Here is a 23,240-nt window from a genome sequence, read left to right on the forward strand (position 1 = left end):
CAGGCTTTAGGTTCTCCTCCCTGACCACTCCACTGGGTGAGATCAGTACCACGTGTGAGGTATTTCTGCCTGGAGGGAAGTTCTACAACCTTGATTACATCTTCAGGGAATCCACCTGCATCTGCCTCTGATATACTGTCTGAGCTGAGTGCCTGCATATATTCCACAAATGCCTCTTTACTGTAAGTAACCTCATTTGTTTGACAAATAAAAGTTTGTTCTGTTAGACTGCAAGAACCTCCTGGCACTCATTTCTTTATTGGTTAAAGCAAAGTAGCCTCTGGGAGTTGTAGTTGCACTACACCGCACTTCCAATACTTTCCTTTTGCAAAGCTGTATATTAACCCCGTTAGCCTGGATAGTCCAAAAAATGTGTTACATGGAGTTGAAGTAGGAGCGATATAATGATCACATATTTTTCCTTCTTTGATATTGTTGAGATGTTGTTCAAAAATGTTGATGTCATAAAAATGAGTAACCACAGATGGGAGTACTACACTGATTGCCATGGCACTGCCATCCAAGACTTGCCAGTAAAATGCCACAAAACTGTCATCATTATATAATAAATAATTCTGTTCATCCTGTTTATGAAGTCCAGGATTAATCCTCCTGCAAAACAAGCAATGGAAGAATTACTGACTCATGCAAACTCTAACAAACTTATATAAAAGACCTGAACTAAATGAAACTATTAATCCTCTGTATAATTGTATTTTATGCTCCAGTCTGCAGTTTGCCTTTTACAAGTAACCGATAGACAATACAAAAAAAGAGATAAATGTGCAAGAGACATTTGGAAGGTACAGTTTTGCTCTGTTACGTTTCTTTCCCAACATAACCCCAAACAGCTCCCCCAGGCACCAATCAGATTACAGCAGGGTTCTCTGAATGTCAGTGACAGTTTATCTCCATTGCTTAGCTTCTGACATTTAGTTACAATAAGGAGAATGCAGATTAAGAAACTTTAAAAAAAAAAAAGCAGAGGAACATTTTATGTACACTATCTGCAACTGAGGAAGTAAGATAACAGGGATAATTTTCAATGTGTTTGTTTAGTTAAGAATCCAAAATGTTTTTGCCTTAATTGATCTCTGCATACTGGGTCTCTCAATAATTGCTGTTTAACAGAGATTATTAGAAAGTTAATCCTATTACTATAATTAATTATTATCATTAATGCACGTTGAATATGTAGGAGACAGGTTTAATATAAATGTACCAAATATTATTACCACACCTCTTGCTGCTTACCTCAAAGCCTATATATAATTCCTCCAAAAGAATCCGCACTCTCAGGACTTATAGATGAATAAAATTGGTCTTTATTTACAGAACTTCAGTCTGATGTTTCGGCCCTATCCACTAGGCTGCCACTAACCTCGTCCCTACGCACTCTCTTCCCTCTCTGGTGCACAATTGCCCTGGGACAGTACCCCAAATCTAAACTCATCGGGACGTATGCTGTCCTTGTTAGTTATCCCTACCTAACTCTCACTCTAGCTACTTACAATCCATTACCTATCTTTTCCTAGCAAGCATCAGTTACCTGGTTTAGCACAGTATTGTCTTTCCTCTGGGTGGTAAAAGGCCTCCTTGCCCCTACCACATACTTGGCAATGAGCAAGTTCACTACAGGGGAGTTAAATGACTCCTGGGTGGTGTAGATGATGGAAGAGGTAGCCACCTAGCATAGGTCCCCTACAACTATTGCAGTAAACATAACTAAATTCCTCAAACAGTGATAAAATTAAGGAGGCGGAGGCTACAGAAAATTACTTTTTTAGGAGGCTTAGCTTTGAGACAATGAAACACTGTCTTTAGCTTTATTGTTTCACATTTAATATATAACATCTGTATTAATATGCATTAACAAACAATCACTGCATATGAATTTTGGTAAAGGATGAAATTGACACTATTTGTCCTCAATGGTTTTATAGGCTAGGAGAAAAGGCAGGAGTCGAGTGAAGCCTGGAACAAAATATTTGGTAATAAGGTTAGACAGAATTTAGGATAAAACAGAATAAGAAGTCACCGCAGGTAGAATTATAGCCTAATCCTTACAGTGAAGGATGTCAAGCAGTTCAGCTGCAAAACAAGACATTTTCATAGATTTTCAGCAGTAACGTATTTACAATATTTTCCTTTTGAGCCAAGCCAAATCTTTAACTGATGCAAACAATTTGTTCATCTCTATTCACACAGACTCACATTTCTTCCTTTCTACAAATATCAAGGTTAATCATTGTGGTTTCTGAGTTAGCTCATACTGTGAAGATACAATTTCAAGGAATCATATACAGTAGATATAGGAAAAATAATTTGAACTGAGGAATGTTAAATATGTTTCATTATCCAGTTGCTCTCAATAATATGTTTGCGTCTCTGTCACACAGATGTACAGTACATTAAGAGGAGAGACATTGTTCTGAAGAGAGAACTTGGTGAAGGGGCATTCGGGAAAGTGTTTTTGGCTGAATGCTATAACCTCAGCCCCACCAAAGACAAGATGCTTGTGGCAGTGAAAGTAAGTATGAAACATTGTATTTTGTATGAAATTCAGTTCATGCATAGCACAGCATTCCCTGTTGGACGTGCTCTCCTAGGATTCCAAGGACACGGTGTATAGTAAAGAAAAAAAGTCTAATGATAAATTACCCTGGTGGTCTAGTGGCTTACCCTCTGGCCGACGGGAATGCTTGCGTCTTCTCCCTTCAGTGGCAGTGTCTCCTATGGTGCGCGTGGCTCACACTTCTGGGTTTTACATGCCAGCGTGATGATGTCACAGCGCTTGGGGCGAAATTCAAAAAGGTATTTAAGGGATTTTCGTATGTAGCATAGTGCTTGTTGTTAGGTCTACTTAGTTAGTTCCTGGATGTATATTCTTCTTGAATCCTGCAGTTATATTGGTTTTGACCCTTGCCTGTTTGCCTGACTATTCGGAAGTCTGTATCCTGACCATTTCCTGTTTGCCCATTATTCTGAACTCTCTAATCTGACCCCAGCCTGCCTGCTTCCATGCTGTGTTGTCTTCCATTCCAGTATCCATGGTGAAACGATTGTGCCCCTTTGCTTGTCCAGAACCTTTTGCTTTGCTCCTCTCTTGGTAAGTCCTGGTGGTATCCAATTAGCTGAGGGCTCCTCCTCCTCAAAGCCACCCCCAGCACTTTGCACCTTTGCGAAGCCGAACACTCAGATAACTAACGGGTCTTTTGTGTTGCTTCCATGATGCTGGGATTGGGGCGGAGCGATCCTTACATAGGCTGAAGTCCTGTTTTGATTGATAATTAGCCTATGGAAGGATTGCTCTGCCCCCAGCCCAGCGTCACTGAAACTGCACAGAAGGTCTTTCAACAGTGTCGTAGGATCAGGTCAGTGCAGTTGCACAGGGCTGGGGCGGCTTTGAGGGGGCTTTGAGGGAAAATATTCCTGGTGCAGCACATACTTTATCCTGACATGTTCCTATGATTTTTATAGGAACATGTCAGTATCGCTTTAAAGCAGTCTTTTCCATTTTATAGCGATCTCTTATCCAAAAAAATCCTAATCCCAAGAGATCATATAACAGTGATCTTCCTGTACCTCTGCTGTATGTATAAATATAGTATGATGAAGTGCAGAATCTGTGGTACAAATATGGTGATAGTCGAATAAATTTGCCAGACACGAATTTGCAGCGAATTTCCATGTTTCGCCACAAGCAAACTAATTTGTGAAACTTGTGGTGACAATTCACCGGAGAAAAAAATCTGATGCATCAAAAAAAATTGCCGTGAGTCAAAATTGCCGTGCGCATATAAATTATTGCACATTAGAATTATTCAGATGCCCATTGACTTTAATGCATTTTGCAAATTTTTCGGCGTTGGTGAAGCGAACTGGCACAGATTCGCCCATCACTATACAAATACAATGAGGCAGGAAAGGAGGCAGGCCATACAGTTCTATTTATAATATATCACTTTACATTGTAGAATAGCTTGTGATGGTTGTGGGTGTAGAGGTGTTAATGCTCCACTTTAAATGTTATTAGATTTGCAATTAATAACGTGGAGACTACATTAACAGCCATAAGTATATAAATACTCTAGAAAAAGTAAGGTAAAATGTCATACAACTAGGGATAATGTTTGTCAGACAGAAAGCTTTCCCTGGACTACAATGATTCACCTGCCAGCTCTCAGCAACTTTAATTTAGCAACAACTACTGAGCCACAAGCCGGACAACCTTAATCCATTTCCTTCTCCGGCGCCCACTATCACATCAAGTATTGTCCCACAGGCTATGTTAAAACAGGATGTACTGGCAGATAAAAGAGATCATTTCAACAAAGGGCTCAATGTATTTTTTAGCGCATCAGAAAATAGAGAGTTTCTGGTATTGACATATGTAATAGAATATTGACACTGGTATTTTGGAGTTATGGCTCATTTTCTATCTGATCTACCTGATTCAATGCCTAGTGATTTCCTATTTTCAGTATAAGCAACTATTTTACTCTTAGTTTTATTTCAAATCTCTCTACAATTTTTGTCTTTTAATCCATAAAAACATATTTCTTCTCTTATGTCATTCCCTCTATTAATACAGCTTGTCTTCATCACAACTCCCTCTTTTAATCTTCGTACCAAATGTCCCCATTATTGTTTCCTATAATGTCTTTGTGGCATACTTGTTCTCTAGTGCATTACTTTATACTTAATCTCTGTTGAACTGCACTTTCCATTCTCCAGCAAATTTCTCAACTTTATGCAAATCCCTCTGCAAAGACAGGGCATCCATCTCCAAGTTTTATTAACTTTAATAATTATACAGCATCAGCAGAAACCACGGCTCTGCTTTTAATACCCATTTCTTTGAGATTAATTATTGCATGTTATATGAGCAGGCATGAGTCTCAAACTTTGTCATTCAGATCGTCTTTCCTTTGTGTTTTGACTTATGTCCAAATTGAAAGGATACAATTTAGCAGCACACCAGATTCTTCCCAAGAATTGTGGTTAACAAAATTATACACTGGTATTTAAATGCAAATCAATTGTGTAGGGGAAGCTTCTGTTGGTAAGATTATTATTATAGGTATTATTAATTAGTTATATAGCACCAACTAGTTAGGCAAGGCCTATTATATTAACATCAGCTCTTTCTCCAGTGGAGTTACAATGTAAGGCCTGTATCTCATATCACAATACAAATACACTAGGACAAATTGCATCAGTAGATAGTGTGAAAGGAAACCTGAGTCCCTAGAGGAAGTCTACAGAGACACATACACTTTTTTTGTAGAACCAACAGTGAACCATTGGGCTAGAGTATGTGATGGTTTATTAATGACTGATATATTGGCCATAGTGTGTGAATGTGATAGGGACCTCAGATTGTAATCTATGCTGTTGCAGGGACTGATGCAAATTATATATATTTACAGCTCTGAGGAATGAATCAGTACTATGCAAATAACGTAAAAACATAAAAACATGAACAGACTTATGATTTTTCATACCAATCACCCTCAGCCAGGCCTGATTTAACTGGCTACTTGCACCAGCCACACATGTGCCAACAAAGTCCATGAGGAGAATTCCAAATAATTAAATATTGCGAATATATTAGACTGATACGGCGCACAACATGTTTTAGACCTCTTTCTCAGATACTAAGGGGGTCATTTACTAAATGTAGTTTTCTCATTATTTTAAAAAGCTCTTCAAATTTGACATTTATGAAGTGTAAAAACCACAAAAAAACACTAATACAAAACTTTGCCAGGGAGAAGTTGTCAAGGTCCGATAGAGGTCAGTGGCATCTGTGCTGATCTTTTTGGGCTGCTCTAAAGCAATTCAGACTTTTAGAGGTTTTTGTATTTTGCTAGGAATTGTCCAGTTCAGTGTCATTTTCAATTCATACTTTTTTCTATTCGGATTTTATAATAAATCTCACAATATTTGTAGTTTTTGAGTTTGCGAGTTTATTAGTGGTTTCATAAATCACTAAGACTGCAAGAATGAGACTGTTGATAAATAGGCCCCCACGTATTACAAAATAGCTAAACAAATAAGGAATATATACCCTTATTCCACTGCAGGGAAATAACTACAGAGCAAGCAGATCCTGCAGTTGTGGGGGGGGGGGGGGTGCAGGCATGTAGAGGGCCTAGTAAGGCCCTAAGTAATCAGCAATTTAAATATATTTTGGTAGAATAGGGTAGTTTACACATGTTTTGTGGCCTTACATTAAATTTGGTCCAGTAACATCTAGTTGTGTCGCTGTTCCAAGCACACCAGCTCCATCGTATGACCAGGTGGACTCCAGCATGTAGATGCTGCTAACAGTCCTATCTATTTAAAAGCTCTTAAACCATAACATTTTCCATAAAGTGTAGAGTTCAGTAGCATCATGCAATTTTTAAACTCAACTATAGCACATTTAGGTATAACACATTTTAGAATATTTGGTTTATCCAGCAGTAAAGATTTTCTTTAAATCTAGCCTCTTCACAAGCATCTTGTAGCTTATTAGTCTATAGCCTCTTAGCCCAAAATGTTTTATTTCATTTATCTAAGGCCTTCATACCTTTTTTTGTGAGAGGCAATGTGCCAAAAGAATTGTCCTTTAGCTATTCTTCAGATCATAGCAGGGAAATCAAAACTATTATATTGCAATATATTATTCCATTTCATGGGTTTGGTATAAAGTCCTTTCTGAAGCCAACCATCCTTCGTATATACCTGTAGTTGGACCATTCATCCTGGTCTTACCTTTTCGCAGATCAGCTGAAGCTGGCACTATTATTAAATATGTGATTAAAAGGCATCACATAAAATAATCACCAGGGGATTTACTAAATTTTATGGTCTGAGCAATCATAAGGTAAACACCTGGCATACAGTAGGGGCCTAATGAGCTAATGAAGGGCCTAGCTTGTGTAATAGCACAGTACAGTAGTGTGAGGTGAGCTAGGATAGTTAGAATGGGCAGTTGTAGCCTCATTAAGGAGTAAGTGGTTGTGACCAAGCAGGTATCCTGCCAGTTAGGTTTGGAGTGGATAGGTAGGGCACACAAGGGGAACCAGTGTTGGAGTCACAATAGAGAGCACTTGGCAAACTGGTGTTTGGGCTAAAGCCTGTAAATGTGGAATGCTGACTGGTCTCTTATGAAGGCACCAGAGGTTGATGAGAGTGGGAAAGGACACTGGAGGGACCATAAAGTGTACTTGGTGTTGAACTGTGTGCAAGTTATCCAACCTGACTGTGGAATTATTTTGAGAATTGTGTGAACTGTGAAGACATGACCTGGTGTGAAGTACAGTAACAAGCATGCCTTTGATTATGTGAATCTCGCTAAGAAGTAATACAAAGTTTTGGTTCTTTACAGCTCCCAGCACCTTTGTTTTTCTTGTTTTTTTATTATGGGGAAAAGTAAAAAATATGATGGTGTAAATCTTGTCATTAAATATACAAAGAACAAAGATTTGCAGAGCTTTGATGTATGCAAAATGGAAGGGGGTTAGACAGGGCATAGTTCTGTCCTGCCAGACAGTAAGTCATTTAAATGTGCTAAATAGGGATCATGAGCACTTCCCTCTGCACCTTTTTAATCCAGAACGAGAATCAACGCACAACCATGAATACAAGTGCTTTGTGCATGAGACTTGTTGTGCTCTTGTACTTGCATACAGGGCAAATGACCCTTTAAATCTGATACATTTGTTCCTAAAGCATTGGCAAAATATATTTTGCAAACTTTCTGCATTTGTATACTTACTTGAAGAGTATAAGACAGACTGCTTTCAATTGCCATGAATATAAATAGTTCATTAAAGTTGGACAGGTGTTTCCCATTAGAAGCAGTGCATTTTACAATGCAACTAAGCAGAACATTTTCATTTATTGGTAATGAATATGTATATGTTTTTGATTAATTCCTTATAACTGTGATAGCTGCATTTGCGTGAAGTGAAAGATACAGTAGCAACCCCATTTGTTCTGCCTTCTAAAGTACACTTAATATTGCTTAGAAATGGTGATTGATTCCTAAATTGTATTTGGGATCATTTAGCTAAGCATGTTTCATAAATCAAACACTGTTTTGTGGTGTTTTTACTTTTCTTCAGTGTTAAATTAATTCTTAAAAAAAGGAATGGATTAAGACATGTTGAATTTGCCATCCCTTAAATATCACAGTTAAGCTTTGAGGAGAAAAAAAATATTTTATTTGAAAGGAGCAGCATCAACAATATAGAGATATAAATTACTAAAACTAATAGACTATGTGAGATAAGGATGGATGCTTTCCCATCTGCAATATGTAGCTATCATCCATCTAAATATTCTTGGTCATGGTGTATCTCTAGAGAATAGGTAATTAAAATTAAATTATTCCATGTACCAAGCAGAAAGATAAAGAAAAGGGCTGCAAACTACAACAGAATCGAAGAAATTGAATAAAGCCACAAAGTATGTAGGGCAATGTGTTCATTCTAGCTTGAATTCCTTGGAAAAACAGAATACATAACATATTCCATACTTTCACAATCCCACCAATTGATATTACACCCACAATCCACTAAGTACAAGAATGGAACCTGTTATCCAGAATCCTCGAGGCCTGGGATTTTCTAGATAAGGGATTTTTAGGTAATTTGATTCCACATACCTTAAGCCTACTTAAAAATAATTTAAAATTAATTAATAGGATTGTTATGTCTCCAATAAGGATGAATTATATTTTAGTTGGAATCAAGTGAGAGAAAAGGGAATCGATTTTTATATTTCAAATTATTTGATTAACGTTGAGTCTAGGGGGCAAATTCACCGTTAATTCGCTAGCGTTTGGCATTTTCGTTACTGCGCAAATTCACTACGCACGCTGGCGTAGTTTCGCTAGTGTTACTTCACACCCTTACGCCAGGCGAATTTTCACTAGCGACGTAACTACGCAAATTCAATAACTTGCGCAGTGTACTGAACGCTACCTTTTACGCTAGACTTCCTTTGCCACCTCAGACCTGGCGAAGCGCAATAGAGTAGATAGGGATTGTTTAAAAAAAAGTTTATTTTTTTCTAAGTCCCAAAAAAATGCTGGCGTGTTTTCTACATGATGGCTGATAGGCTGAAAAAGATCGAAATTTTTTTGGGGCTCCCCTTCCTCCCCCCTACATTTCCTGACTCATGGCAACTTACCTAGACAGTGGGCACATGTGTAGGGCAAAATAAAATTTTTATTTGCAGATTTGAAGGTTTTCTAGGCATTTGTAGTGCAGATACGTGTTCCTCCATTGAAATTTGAATTTCGCGCCGTATGCAAATTAGCCTTCGCTAGCTTAACTTCGCTTTATATAGCGAATCAACGCTAGCGCAACTTCACAACCTTACACTACCCCTGTGCGCAACTTCGGATTTTAGTGAATTTGCGGAGTCCTGGCGAAACTACGCCTGGCGAAGTGCGGCGAAGTGCGGCAAAGTTGCGCATCTTAGTGAATTTGCCCCAGAGTATCTCCATTCTCCAGACATTTTGGAATAACATGAGATTATATTTATTATGTCACAAATAAATTGACTTGGTGCACCACTAAATTTACATGGTATTGTATATGGAAAATCATCCAACCTAGGAAGCTGTTAGGACTAAAAAATACATTTTTAATAAGTCCCAACAAGCAGAGCCTACAGATCCCCCAACATTTTTTACCCATGAACCTAATTCCAATGTAAAAAGAGTTGAAGAGCAACACAAGCATAAAAAAGTTCCTGGGGTGCCAAATGAGGGGTGTGGTTGGCTATTTGGTAGCACCTATGTGGACTGGCAGCCTACAGGAGGCTTTGTTTGCCAGTACACCTGATTTTTATGCAACTAAAACTTGTTCCCAAGAAGGGGGCGTGTCTATGCATGAGCAGGACGGAAGCATAAAGGAATAGCTCCGTCCCCATTGCACAGCCACTAGACTCTCTTTTCTAGACATCGCAGTGAAGCAAGAAACCACACGAAGTACTCACAAATCTCATACATCCTTTAGTTATACTAAGCAGGTGTTTGAACCCCTCCCTGTTAGAACAAGGAAAGTATAAGCCCATGCAGCAAGTGGGTAAATTACTCAGAAACCTATTTGAGCCCCTGTATTACTTAATAACCCACTTACCCAATATATAAGGTAGACGCAGCAGGGTTTCAAAACAGATGATGCTTATAACTTATATGTATAACTACTGTTAATGATTATAATTCATTTTCCTGTACTATCATTGTAATGCCTATCTGTGAAATACTGATGCTATTCTGATATACTTAATAAACTTGAAAAAATAAGCACATGCTTTGAGGCCACTGGGAGCAACATCCAAGTCACTGGTTGGGGATCACTGCTCTACAACATCCTCTTCAAAACCTGCATTTGTGTGATGTGCTTTTTTATGCATAATATTCAAAAACAATAGGCCCCTCCTATGTTGTACTATAATAGACAACAGAGCAAACAAATTATTGATATTACCTTAATAAAATCTTAGATTTAAATATACAGCATAACAAATTGTACAGGTCCTTTCTCCATTCTGGTGGCATGTGCCTTTTTTGCAAGTTGACCACTGTCTATCTGCACATTAGACTACATTCATCATGTTTCTGCACCATAAAATTGAGCCTGTTTCAACAGCAACAACTTCAAAACTGCTAACTTGCACATAACACTGTCCCTAAGTTGGCAAAATATCAAAAAAGTCTGTATTGGATTTACTGAGCAATAACTTTTGAAATAATCATCTCTCATTCAGAGAGATCCTTGGTTATAGTCAAGTGAAAAAGGCATAAACAATTTCTGTTTCTGTCAAAAACCATCATTTGTCAGTATAATCTTCCCTCAACACTACAAAAGTAATTTCAGTTATCAAAGAATGTGAAGATTCGGTTAAATAATGTCTTTTTTGTTGTTTGTTTAGTTGAGAAAGGGCAAGCAGGGATATATAGTTCAATATATTGGAAATATATACTGTATATATATGTCTCCAATATATATATATATAAATATATATATATATATATATATATATATATATATATATATATATATATATATATATATATATATATATATATATATATATATATATATATATATATATATTGGAGACAATTCTTTGTTTTCTTAACAAAAGAAATGAGTTAGCGTCAGTATTAAAAACAAGAAGTGACAGTTAGGGGCCCATTTACTTAGCTCGAGTGAAGGAATAGAATAAAAAAAACTTCAAATTTCGAATGTTTTTTTTGGCTACTTCGACCATCAAATGGGCTACTTTGACCTTCGACTATGACTTTGACTTCGAATTGAACGATTCGAACTAAAAATCTTTAGACTATTCAACCATTCAATAGTCAAAGTACTGTCTCTTTAAAAAAAACTTCGACCCCCCCTAGTTCGCCACCTAAAACCTACCGAAGCCTATGAGGAAGGTGCCCATAGGCTTTGCAATCTTTTTTTGGTAGAAGAAAAATCGTTCGATCGATGGATTAAAATCCTTCGAATCGAACGATTTGAAGGATTTAATCGTTCGATCGAACCAATGGCGGTAAATCCTTCAATTTCGATATTCGAAGTCGAAGGATTTAACTTCGACAGTCAAATATCGAGGTTTAATTAACCCTCGATATTCGACCATAAGTAAATTTAAAAGTGCTGCTAAAATGTAAGGAATACTTTTTAAATTACAAGTTATAGAAAAACTCAAAGGACCGCCCTCTGGGATCATGCAATTTATAGCGCACATACACATAAGCCAAGGTTACACATACATGTTAGGTCACATGAGCCAATTAATGGACAAAGGTCTGTCATTTACTTCCATGCTTCTTCCTGTTACAGATAGAGCTTCATTATTTCCTGTCAGGTGATCTCTGGGGCAGCACACAGACCATCACAAAATGGTGGCTCAAGGTAAAAGATGTTGCTCGCAATGTAAAAGTAACTGCCCATTTTTAAATTCCTGGCTCGGAGTATTGGAGGCAGAAAAACACAGGTTACTACATGCAGAGATTTTTGCAGGCTAGCAGTCCACATAGGGCTACCAATCAGACTAAGAAATAATTCCACATGCAGAGCCAGGCCTCTATAATGTATGCTTGGTGATCAGTATTTCAGGAAACGGCACTCCAAAGTATCAGTGAAAAGAAAGGCAACTGTCACACAAAGCCAATCCAATGGGGGCTAGCCCCTAAAATATTATTATGCCAAAACCACACCACATGGAGCCTTGGAAGTACCACCTCCTCAAGGCAGGTGTTACTTCCAGGACTCCCATGCTTCCATTCAACCTATACTTCAGTACATCTCATCAGAGCTGGTATGAGTTTTAAGGAGGTAGTACTGTATATGAGCAAAATTCCTTTCTGTATAGTGTCCAACTGCATTGCACTTGTGCTTGTAAATAATCCCTTTTATTTCTTCTCTAAGAAACTGGAACTGTTGCATTTTTGTCATTAGTTGATTTGAAACATTTATAGATCTTAACGATATGTGTTTCCTGCCAAGAAAAGGAACCAGCTGACAATTTGTATGTGCCTGAGGTTGTGTAATTGAAAAGGATATTGTTAGAATGCACCTGATATTCTTTGCATTACCATTACCCATTTGTCATCTCTGCTATCTTGTACAGTAGCAATCCAGAGCCATTAAAGCTTCTAATGCCTAAATAGCATCCTCTTATTTTGTATTCACATTATATGCAATAATCATTTATGCTGGTAGTTATACAGTTAGCATATTACATTACATACATGTCTACAATACAGCTCTCTTATGGTTCTTGCTCTACCACTGCAATTACCTTTCCAGTGTGTTTCTGATGATAAATCTTCTTTCTCAGGATGTCAATTTGATTTTCCATAATTAAATACAAATTGAGGTAGAAAAAGGGCAGACATCCTCCAAGTTTAACCAATTTGTAGTTGAATTATGACCACAGGCAACAAGTATGCATTGGGCCCATATGTTTTTTATCTATTCATCAATGACTTGGAAGAGGGCATTGAAAGCAATGTATCTGGATTTGTTTTCTGACTGAGATTCTAGTTATTTTTATAAAGATAAGTAATAAAAAACAAACTTGTAGCCTCACACAGCAATAGTATTTTGGTTGGCAGGATCAGAGGCAGAAAAAGCCAATCATTTTTAAAAAGATACCAATGAATGTTGCTAAGAATAGGTCATTCTACATTGGTTGGCTAATATATACTGTATAAAGCATGCACTATGATAGCCAATAGAAAACAAGTTGCGATTTTGTATTAGAGACACTAAACAAAAGCCATGTTTTTTTATCCACAATAAAACATTTTCCCATAATTCCAGCATAATTGTGGTTGCCAGGAGAAGTTGTGCCTAAAGTAATTGTGGCTGATGTTTCAAAATGTTTGCAGTTACTTCTGCACATTGCGATTGGGCTTACAGTTTTCTAAAGTTTGCATAATTTACATTGCTTGCTATCTAAATGAGGTCTGTATGCAATTTATTAGACGAAAGTGCACCCAGAAATTGATACAGGCCACTGTGGGAACCACCTCCAGGAAACACCTACAATAGGAACTGGAGGTGAGGCAGAGCAACCAGTGTGAAGCACAACTATAGGAGCATTTAACTATTAATTAATTATATTTTTGCATGGAAATATACACAACCATATTTACACTTGCATTTAGAAATGACCCTTATTATATTATTGGCTAATGAATAGACTGATATATTTTAGGGCACTGACAAATAAAAGGATGTTACTCCCTTTTAAGAAGCCAACACAGCAAATTATTATTATTAGTAGTAGTAGTAGTAGTAGTAGTAGTAGTAGTAGTAGTAGTAGTAGTAGTAGTAGTAGTAGTAGTAGTAGTAGTAGTAGTAGTAGTAGTATTAAAGGATGTGATTTTATAAACATTGGATATTTAACATTATTATCCTTTATTATTTAATGCAGAGTTTCAAACAACTGACCAGCTTTCTTTTGATTGGTTGCTCTGGGTTACTAGACCTGCAGTAAATGTTGCTCCCTATATTGCAGTACCCATTGAAATCCATTACTCTGTTTTATTTGAAATCCAGATCCTGTGTTGTTTTTAGCAAAGATATTCTTCACAGATGAATTCATTTAATGTTTTTAAGATCTGACCTCTAAACTTTATGTTTGTCCTAAGCATGATTTAAAATCATCTCGTACCAGCAAAAAGAGCCATTATTCTGTTGCAAAGCAAAAGGCTGCAAGCCCCTGAAGCAATAAGTTTATAAAGAAATCAACTCCCTTTATGTAGTCTTGACAGATTTAAAGCAAGGATTAAAAATGCACTTTCACAGATCATGATCCAAATCAGAATAAAAGTACATGAAAATATGATACTTACTGAAGTGTGGGTTTCTGGCATATCTTAGACTTTTATGGAAATAAAAATCATTTCCAAGAAGAATGCAAACTGCCAAGTACGACTCCAAGATTCAATGGGTTTTCAGATTATGAACACAATACATCTGCATCATACTTATTTGAAACAGCCTATCTCCAAGCTGCTAGTTTCAAATAATTTATTTTTCCCTCCATGGTGTTGCCTGTCCAACACACTAAAATACATTACATTTACTAAAACCTTCAGAATTTAAAACAATCTAATACTATTTACAAGTATTACCTATTTAAAAGAAGATAGGCTTAGTTTCCAAATTATAGCCCTGCACTATAAGGTATAAAGTACATAGTGATCTGAATATTGCATCAATATGCACAAGTGGGACCTGGCGTATGGCTTGTTTCTGAGCAAAATAAATCGAACAACTGATTTAGGACAGTGAGATAGTGATACAACTATGGTCCAAGGAGAACATATGAGCTATGGAAGTTCATATGTTCCTGTTCATATGGAAGTTCCAATTCATACACTTTAATACTTATTACCTCCTTCTTTACTCACTAAGGGAACATGATGATGATTATGATGATGCTGAAGATGGTGATGATGATACCAGCTACTATAAGCACTGATGGATTTCCATTTTAGTTAGCAACAACAAGTAGATTTATGAAAACTAAATTATAAAATGCATGAAGAACAGGCAAGACAGCATGACCATTCTACACCAAAACAAAACCTTCTGAGTGCTGACCTGAAAGGTGGAGGTGCCCAAGTTGTATCTGCTAGTTGGTTAATATATAAGACCTATATTACAAATGTCCAAAGAAAACAAGAGGAGATATTTGTTTTAAAGGCATTAATTTACTTACCATAAGTGCAGTGTTCACTTTTGGATGTAAGTGCCATTTTTAACACACAATGCACCGTGTTTTTACCTGCTGTATAGTTAAAGTGCCCAACACAATGTTCAGGTTTTGAGCTGTTCTGTATTGGATTCACCTATCCCTCTTCTACAGTCTCAGCTTCATCTGCAAGGCTGGAAAGTTATCAATGGAAATATGTCCTTGATAACAAATGATTTCTGAGTTCGTTTACACAGAGTACATTTTTTTTTACCTTCAAAGCTAGAGCTTTACTCAAAACAAATGCAATAACAAACAATAGATTTGTAAAAAAAAAATGGATGTTTTGTTACTCATAGCTGATTGTTTTGAAGCAGTGATCCCCAACCAGTAGCTCACAAGCAACGTGTTGCTCACCAACCCCTTGGATGTTGCTCCCAGTGGCCTCCAAGCAGGTGCCTATTTTTGAATTCTAGGTTTGGAGGAAAGTTTTTGTTGCATTAAACCATGTGTACTACCAAACAGAGGCTGCCAGTCCACATAGGGCCTACCAGTTGCCAATCACAGCCCTTTTTTGACACCCCCGGAAATTCCTTCATGCTAGTGTTGTTTTTCAACTCTTTTTACATTTGGATGTGGCCCATAGGTAAGATAGTGTGCGGACCCCTGTTTTGAAGAAAACAGAATAATAATCTAAAGCTTAAACCTTCTAAAACATAAATTCTAATGTGATTGATACCATTAGGATGACTTGGGGTTGTAGGGTTTCTATAGGCATTATATTGGAAACACACATTTTATCAGAAACATGGTTTATGGATTTGGCATTGCCACAAGTAGATTTGGCATTGGTCCAGTACTTACTGTCTAGACTAAGAAATCTAGACTCAGTTCCGAATAGGTGATTGGAACTGTATTAAACATTCTAGCAGCCTTATTGAAACACAGCACACACTTTTTCACACAGAAGATGCAGGATGGGTGATAAGCACTGCTATACAGAGGTGTAAGGAGCCTGCTTTGAGGCAAGAACCTTTCCTGAATTGTGTCTATGAGTGTAACATTTGTATCTATTTTATTGCTGCTGTTCATCACTGAGTGTTAGTATCTTTATAAAGCAGAGCAAGGCTTTGTCTCTTAATTAAATTAAATCTAGATTCTGCAACCTATAATCTATAAAAGCAAGGGGGATATAAAAACACTGGTGACTTTTAGAAGGGAAAGAAAGAGGTAGAAAAGGGATTGAAAATATAGACGGTATTTGAGAACAGGGAACTGAACTAAATTCTCTGTTGCCTCTGGACCTCTGCTGGATATATTTGTACTTACATGAGCATCCTGTTGGCCTTCATTGTTACCATGTTCACCTCCCTTCAAATTATTTGTGATTTTAAATCCAATGCCCTGCTTTCTTCTCTGTGCTCACAAAATGAATCAGTATCATGCAGATTGGTAAACACATGAAAATGTAATGAAATAAATTACAAAAAGCCAGCATTACATATACAGCTTAACATTCTGCTCAGTTTAAATATGTCACTTTTGTTAAAAAGTATAATTTGCTTTGACCCCTGTATTTTATTTTACAGAGTACAATCTCTCATTTCAGTTTCTGACATGTCCTATATTGCTGTATTACTAGAAATAGCTTCTTCATTGATTACTGAGCAAAACAAAAGTGACAATGCATGCAACTCATTATCTTGGTAGCTTTATAACCAAACTCATAGATATTCATAGATATTCATATAATATAGGCAGAAAATAAACAGATATCAAAATTGAAAGGTCTGATCACAGAGCATTGAGCATGAATAAAACTGAGACACAATATGAAACGCTTATTTGGTTTGCAAAATATTTCCTGACTCCCTTGCCATTTGATTTTGTGTACTCTGAACTGTTAATGTGTGATCTACAATATACTTCTTACCTCTCAGCACTGCTTCCATTAATAATAATTATTTAACCTGAGCAGCTTGCTCTTAAAATAGTTCATGGTTTGCACAGCGTGCAACATTTGGTGATGTGAATACAAACAAATCAATCAAACTTCTACCATTGTAATCTGTAAGCAGCATAGTTGTGAAATATGCATTGCATCCCTCTATACAGAAATCATTTTAGAAAGCTGCTTTGTTTTACCAAAAAAAGTCAATTTCTGTTTGTCACATGTTCGAAAATGATTATTAACTTATAAAAGCACAGTAAATCATTGGGATTAGAAGGTGTAATTTAGATCATGAATCATTGGAAAACTGTGAGAGTAAATGATATGCCTTCAGCAAATCAATTTGGCCGATTCAATAGTATGGGTTTCATCATCCACATTACATTTTTAATTCATCTTCTTTCTGTCACAGACCCTGAAAGACCCTACTCTGGCCGCTCGCAAAGACTTCCAAAGGGAGGCAGAGCTTCTTACCAACCTCCAACATGACCACATTGTCAAGTTCTATGGCGTATGTGGCGATGGCGATCCACTCATTATGGTGTTTGAATACATGAAACATGGTGATCTCAATAAATTTCTACGGTAAGAGTAATTATGTCTACCTGAAAAACAAATTATGAATGTATTGTAGTTTCTCTTTATAAGATGTTTCATATATACCTCAAACAATTAATTTGTTCTGGAAACCCTAAAAGCTAAGGTCATCCTAAAATGTTTGGATCATCTGAGGAATGCGCTGAGCCAGATTCAATTTGCAGTTTGCAGATTAGTTCTTGTTGGCCCCTGGGCAAACTAAAAGGTCTCATCAGCAGATATAAAGCCAATGATATATAGTTCAGAACAAGAGTAATTTAAGAAGAGGTAAGCTCAAGCAGTGATCAAGATGCTGTGCCTGCAATAAAATTGTACTATAGCTGGGTATTATAATAACACACATACTTGTTTGAATGTATACTATAATACCTATGTGGACATTCAGATTGTTGTGTCGTTTGTTTTGAAGATATCCCAGTGCCACAGATGAATTTTCCAGTAGCATGGGGATATCTTTCTGTTCCAGTGAGGGGTAATGACAGGCCAGTACATAAGGTTATGAAACTTATGTCTGCTTTGGCTTACAGGAGACTGTCTTCCTATGGACTTTTAATAATTTATGAAAAGATTCAATACGATAAGTCAACACCTTAAATGACATTTGGTAGAATGGAAAGAGTAGTGCTTATAAGGTGCAGCTTGCTATCGGGAGACCACAAAGGTCTGGGTTCCCTGATATTTCTTTTGCACTAAGCTGAATGTATTGGGTTTTCTTATAGAATAAATTGTCCTATACAGTCTGTGTTCCTTGCCTACCCTAGCTCTGCTAATTAGCCTTCCTATGCCTTTAAGTACCTCATTCTGACCCTCTGACATTGTTGTGTATCTGTTCATCCTTGCTGTTTATACTGGTTGTATTACAGTCAGCTGAAGTGTGTCCTATTGGGTTCCATTCATGATGGTTATGCAGCTTGTAATTATATCTACTCTTCTGCTTCTGCAGTGTCAAGGGCTGCAGGTTTAGAGAGGCAGCCCCAGATTCCTATATGGCAAATAAAATTTCTTTTGCTAACCTTCCCCCTATTTTTCCACTGCTATCTTGTGCAGCATGAGGACATAAGTGATGTCACACACAAGCTATAATGTCATAACATAAGTTCCACAGAAATTATTACTTGTGTGCCAATGGCGGTGCAGAGATCTGGTGCCTAGGGAAGAACCTGACCACAATACTGACATGAGTGGGAAGTGAATAGTAAGTGTAGCAATATCACCTACATGGATTCTTCTTACCTTGCCTGTACATGGACTTGGAGATTGTCTAACCCCTTTTGTGTTTCTTGTGTATTTTAGCTTAATCCTGCCTTTGCTTTTTCTGCTTTATTATATACGTGTGCTGCAATAAAGCTCAGTTTAGTTGCAAGCATTGGGCTCAGTCTTAACTTTGCTTCCTTCTTGGTCCCTATTTCAAACACTGCGACCATTGGCCCCTGAGACAATGTTTAACTAAGTTCAGTGTAATTCTTTGCCTTAATAGATAAGGGACATCTTCCAAAATGATAGCATCGTAATGTCCTTATGCTGATTTAGAAAATTCAGACAGACCATTATGTTATGATGTGGTGCCATGCATTCTGAGTTGGTTATTTGAAGCACAAAACAAGCACCAGGAAAGTCTACATTATACTTTGATCAGGGTTCTGCAACCTTTCAAAAAGATGAAGATTTTTTTTCCTTCAGAAATTTATTTGACTCACATCAGACTGACTATGAATGTATCAACTGAATATTAAGGTATCTTCCTTCACAAACATGAGCCAGAGCTAAATGTAATGCAGACGATCCAAGTTGCAGAGGTAAAGCATGTTAAATTGTTTTTTTCATAAAGTAAGTAGCCCGTAGAATTATCAGAGAATGTAGTGTTCATTGTTATTGCCAGCACTATGCAGATGCATACAGTTATGGTATATATGCCACGTGAATATGACAGTCCCTAAGTAAACAGAGTATAGTGAGAATATGTGAGATGATGAAAGTAGAATTCTAAAAGCACTCTATTAAATACAACACTGTACAAAAGATACTTTTCAATAAATGATGTAATAAGTGACAACTCCAGTTTATTTAAAAGTGGAAGGAAGGGTGAAAAATAAAAATAAAACACCAAAAGAGTTTTTTGCATTATGCACCTTGTTTTCTGACCTAGATCAATTCTCACTAGCGATGAGCGAATCTGATGAGATCTCCTGCTCTGCACAAGCACTGTGAACTAAAAAGGATTGTTATCACATATCCAAATTTCTGTGCCTAGACAAAGGTTTGCTGTTAATTTTCACAAAAAACTTTGCCATGGGCCCTAGAACGTGGTACAGAATGCAGCCAGACCTGTATAGCAGAGCTCTTTGATTGAGCATTAAGGGTTGCCCTTTTGTGCTTCTGTCATAGTAAACAACCCATATGGTCTCACTCCAGATAGTTGTGTGCCTCCAATTAAAAGAAAACTATGCTCACAAACAAAGAAGGTCTCTATAAAAATGTGTTGCACAAAACAGCTCATATGTAATACCCTGCTTCATCTAAATAAACCATTTGTATAAAAATATTCTTTTGAAGCAGTATATGACATTGGGTAATCCTAAATAGAAAAGTATTAAAATAAATACTAAGGGCTGCCCCCTTGGGATTGTACAATTCACAGTGCACACAAACAAACCAAGGGCACACATACATGTAAGGTCTTTTCCTCCCACACTTTTTCCTGTTACAGTTATAGCTGCAGTATTTCTGCTCAGGTGATCTCTGAGGGAGCACAGAGACGATCCCAAAATGGTGGCTCAAGTGAAAACAAGTAAAAGAACAATATTTAAATATATCCACAAACATCTTTATCCCCAACTCCAGCAAAAGTTCAGTATTACAACAGTTAAGTCAACCTATATTGTTAAATATTGTTATATGAAGAATCAGCTTGAACTTCCCTGACCTTCATTGCTATAAAATGCTGTGATTTCAAATATCCTTATATTTAGCAGTTATGCTTTATTTATATTGTTACTGCTAAAAGTTAAATAATGCTGCTTAGATTTCACAAAAAAGAAGAGAAAGGTTCAAGTAGAGCCTCACATCATATTGGTGTGATGCCATGGTCCTTATCTACTGTCATATTATATGTTTCTTTTCAATAGCTTCTGATTAAACTACAAACCTTTGACTCCAACTTTAGAGATTTCTATTAGGGTCACCCCTCTCACATAGCAACGGAAAATGAATGTCACAGCGCCTAGCTTAATCTTTCAAAATTAGCATAGGGAAATAATAACAGTAGCTTATGTATAATTTATTCATATTGTGTCTGCTCCAAAGTAACAGAATCACTAAAAACTGGGGAGAACTGATAATTAATAGTTTTAGCAAGTGCTTGCTTTGATGGCATTCTCCTATTTACCAGAAAACATGTTTTTAAACTTCTAATGGAGTGGTACTTACCTCCTCAAATAATTACATGTATTGCTTTCTGGTATTTAGTAAATTGGACCCTTGATATTTCCTTGTTTTGAATGATAAGCACTTGCATAATTGCGCTTGGAGCTGAAATTGTGCTACATTTCTCTGTAGTTTTTAACATTATTTTGTGTATTCATTTACAGGCATTTTGTTCCTTTTAATGAAACAGATTTCCTAAAAAGGCATTACCAAAAATTCCCTTTCATATTCTAATAAAGTAATTAATCCTAGGCAATCCCATGAATCGTACTGACAGTAGCTTACATTTTAATCAGCAGAAATTTCAGCAGCAGACTTAACTCTTCGTAAAATTATTTAATGATATAAATAGCATTTCATAAATGTCCAATTTAAAAAATGTACTTTTTCACAGGCGAGATGTTTAAATAGTGATGCTGCCCAAGAGCTTGGCTACTATAATTTATATTTTCACCAAAAAAGATTTGCCACAATATCACCAATTTATTAAAAGGAGAGTACACTTAGGGGGTTATTTATCAAGGTCCGAATTTATCTCAATATCGGCTGATACAAACTCCGATCTAACCCGCTGGGCTTTTTAACACTTATTTATTATTACATTTTCTCGAAAAGCTCAGATTTTCACGATTTTTTCATTCATTTTCCTTGAAAACTCTGAATTTTTCAGAATTTTCACCCGAAAGCTCTGAAATCATTGGGAAATTGCCCGAAACCCCCGACACAACCAGAAATCAATGGGACTGTTCCCATTGACTTGCAACCTTGACAGGTTTCAGATGCCGTGTTTTTATATTCTGGCTTTTTAGCCCTCGGGGGGTTCAATAAATTCTGAAAAATTCATGATTTTTTTTTCAGCCTATTCTAACACAAAAAAATCACTAATGTTTTGAATTTTGGGGAATTTCAGGTATTCGGAGTTTAGTAAATAACCCCCTTAATTTTGCTGAATTAACTTTGCATTGGTGAACATTCATTGGTGAGCGTTCTATTCACACCTATTTCCCAGGTGAAATTTCTCCAGCGAATATTCACAAATTAACTAAGAGCAGAAGAATACATTTTTCACCACAACATTTTTCTAGTTCAGATTTGCAAACTATTTGTAGAAATGCACCTGATGAATTGAGGTGAATTTTGGCAGTTCATATTAGGTGCATATTTACTATGTTGAACTTTTCCTCAATTCACAAGGTGTATTTTCTGAACACATCTTGTTTTACTGTAGTTTAAGGGGTTTATTTATCAAAATCCGAATTTATCAAATTTTTTATAATAAAAAAAATCCGACCGAACTAGAATCCACTATTTGACCTTATTTATTATTTAAAAAGCACAATTTAATCGGATCGGGAAAAAACTCGAAAAAATCGAGCAAATACTCAAATTGTATGATTTTTTTCTGATCTTTCCTGAATCACCCTATTTTTTTCTATTTTTTTTAAATGTTTTGGATTTTTGCCCTAAGAGCCTGAAATAGTCAGGTTTTCAACCTAATTCCAGTGTCGACCACAGAAACTTCCAAATAGTATAGGGACCTCTCCCATCCACATATACAACTGTGGCAGGTCTGAGATGGTGGATTTTTGGATTCTGACATTTTGCAGCCTCAGGGTATAATAAATCTTTAAAAATTCGAAACTACCACTGATTTCAAGTGAGTCATGTGATCTCAGGGCAACTGTTACTCCCATCAGAGTACCAGCCATTTCATACCTTGTTCAGCTTAGGGTGAGAAGGTATTCTGTTTTTACCTTGAGGATACAGTTTTTGAATTACAATTTCTTGCATCAAGTCATCAATAAAGGTCAAGGAATTAAAGCTCATCTAAGGCTGTGTTCTTGTGAGTAAGCTACTGTCAAATGTAAGTTCATCCATTTCCTACCACGACTTACTGGAGGCAGAATGCCCCCTAAGTCATAAATACTGTATGCTGTTGTAAAGAGAAATGTGGTAAATTAACTGTGAAAATTTACCAGTGTGTTTTTCCCATACAAATGTAGGGTTGAAAGTTCTCTAGAGAAATTAAATCATTAAGAAATAA

At 36.7% G+C, this 23,240-nt stretch overlaps 1 protein-coding gene across 4 annotated transcripts in view; it reads left to right on the forward strand.

Annotated features, from left to right (window-relative positions):
* LOC108711464 (NT-3 growth factor receptor) overlaps positions 1-23,240 on the forward strand; it is a 364,980-nt gene that overhangs the window by 314,483 nt on the left and 27,257 nt on the right. For all 4 annotated transcript variants that reach the window (XM_018253223.2, XM_041586854.1, XM_041586853.1 and 1 more), the window contains exons 14-15: positions 2,400-2,530; positions 17,589-17,761. In XM_018253223.2, the coding sequence (XP_018108712.1) occupies positions 2,400-2,530; positions 17,589-17,761 (304 nt within the window). The remainder of the gene's footprint in view (positions 1-2,399; positions 2,531-17,588; positions 17,762-23,240) is intronic.

Source organism: Xenopus laevis, chromosome 3L (genome assembly GCF_017654675.1).
Source record: "Xenopus laevis strain J_2021 chromosome 3L, Xenopus_laevis_v10.1, whole genome shotgun sequence".
Lineage (NCBI taxonomy): Eukaryota > Metazoa > Chordata > Amphibia > Anura > Pipidae > Xenopus > Xenopus laevis.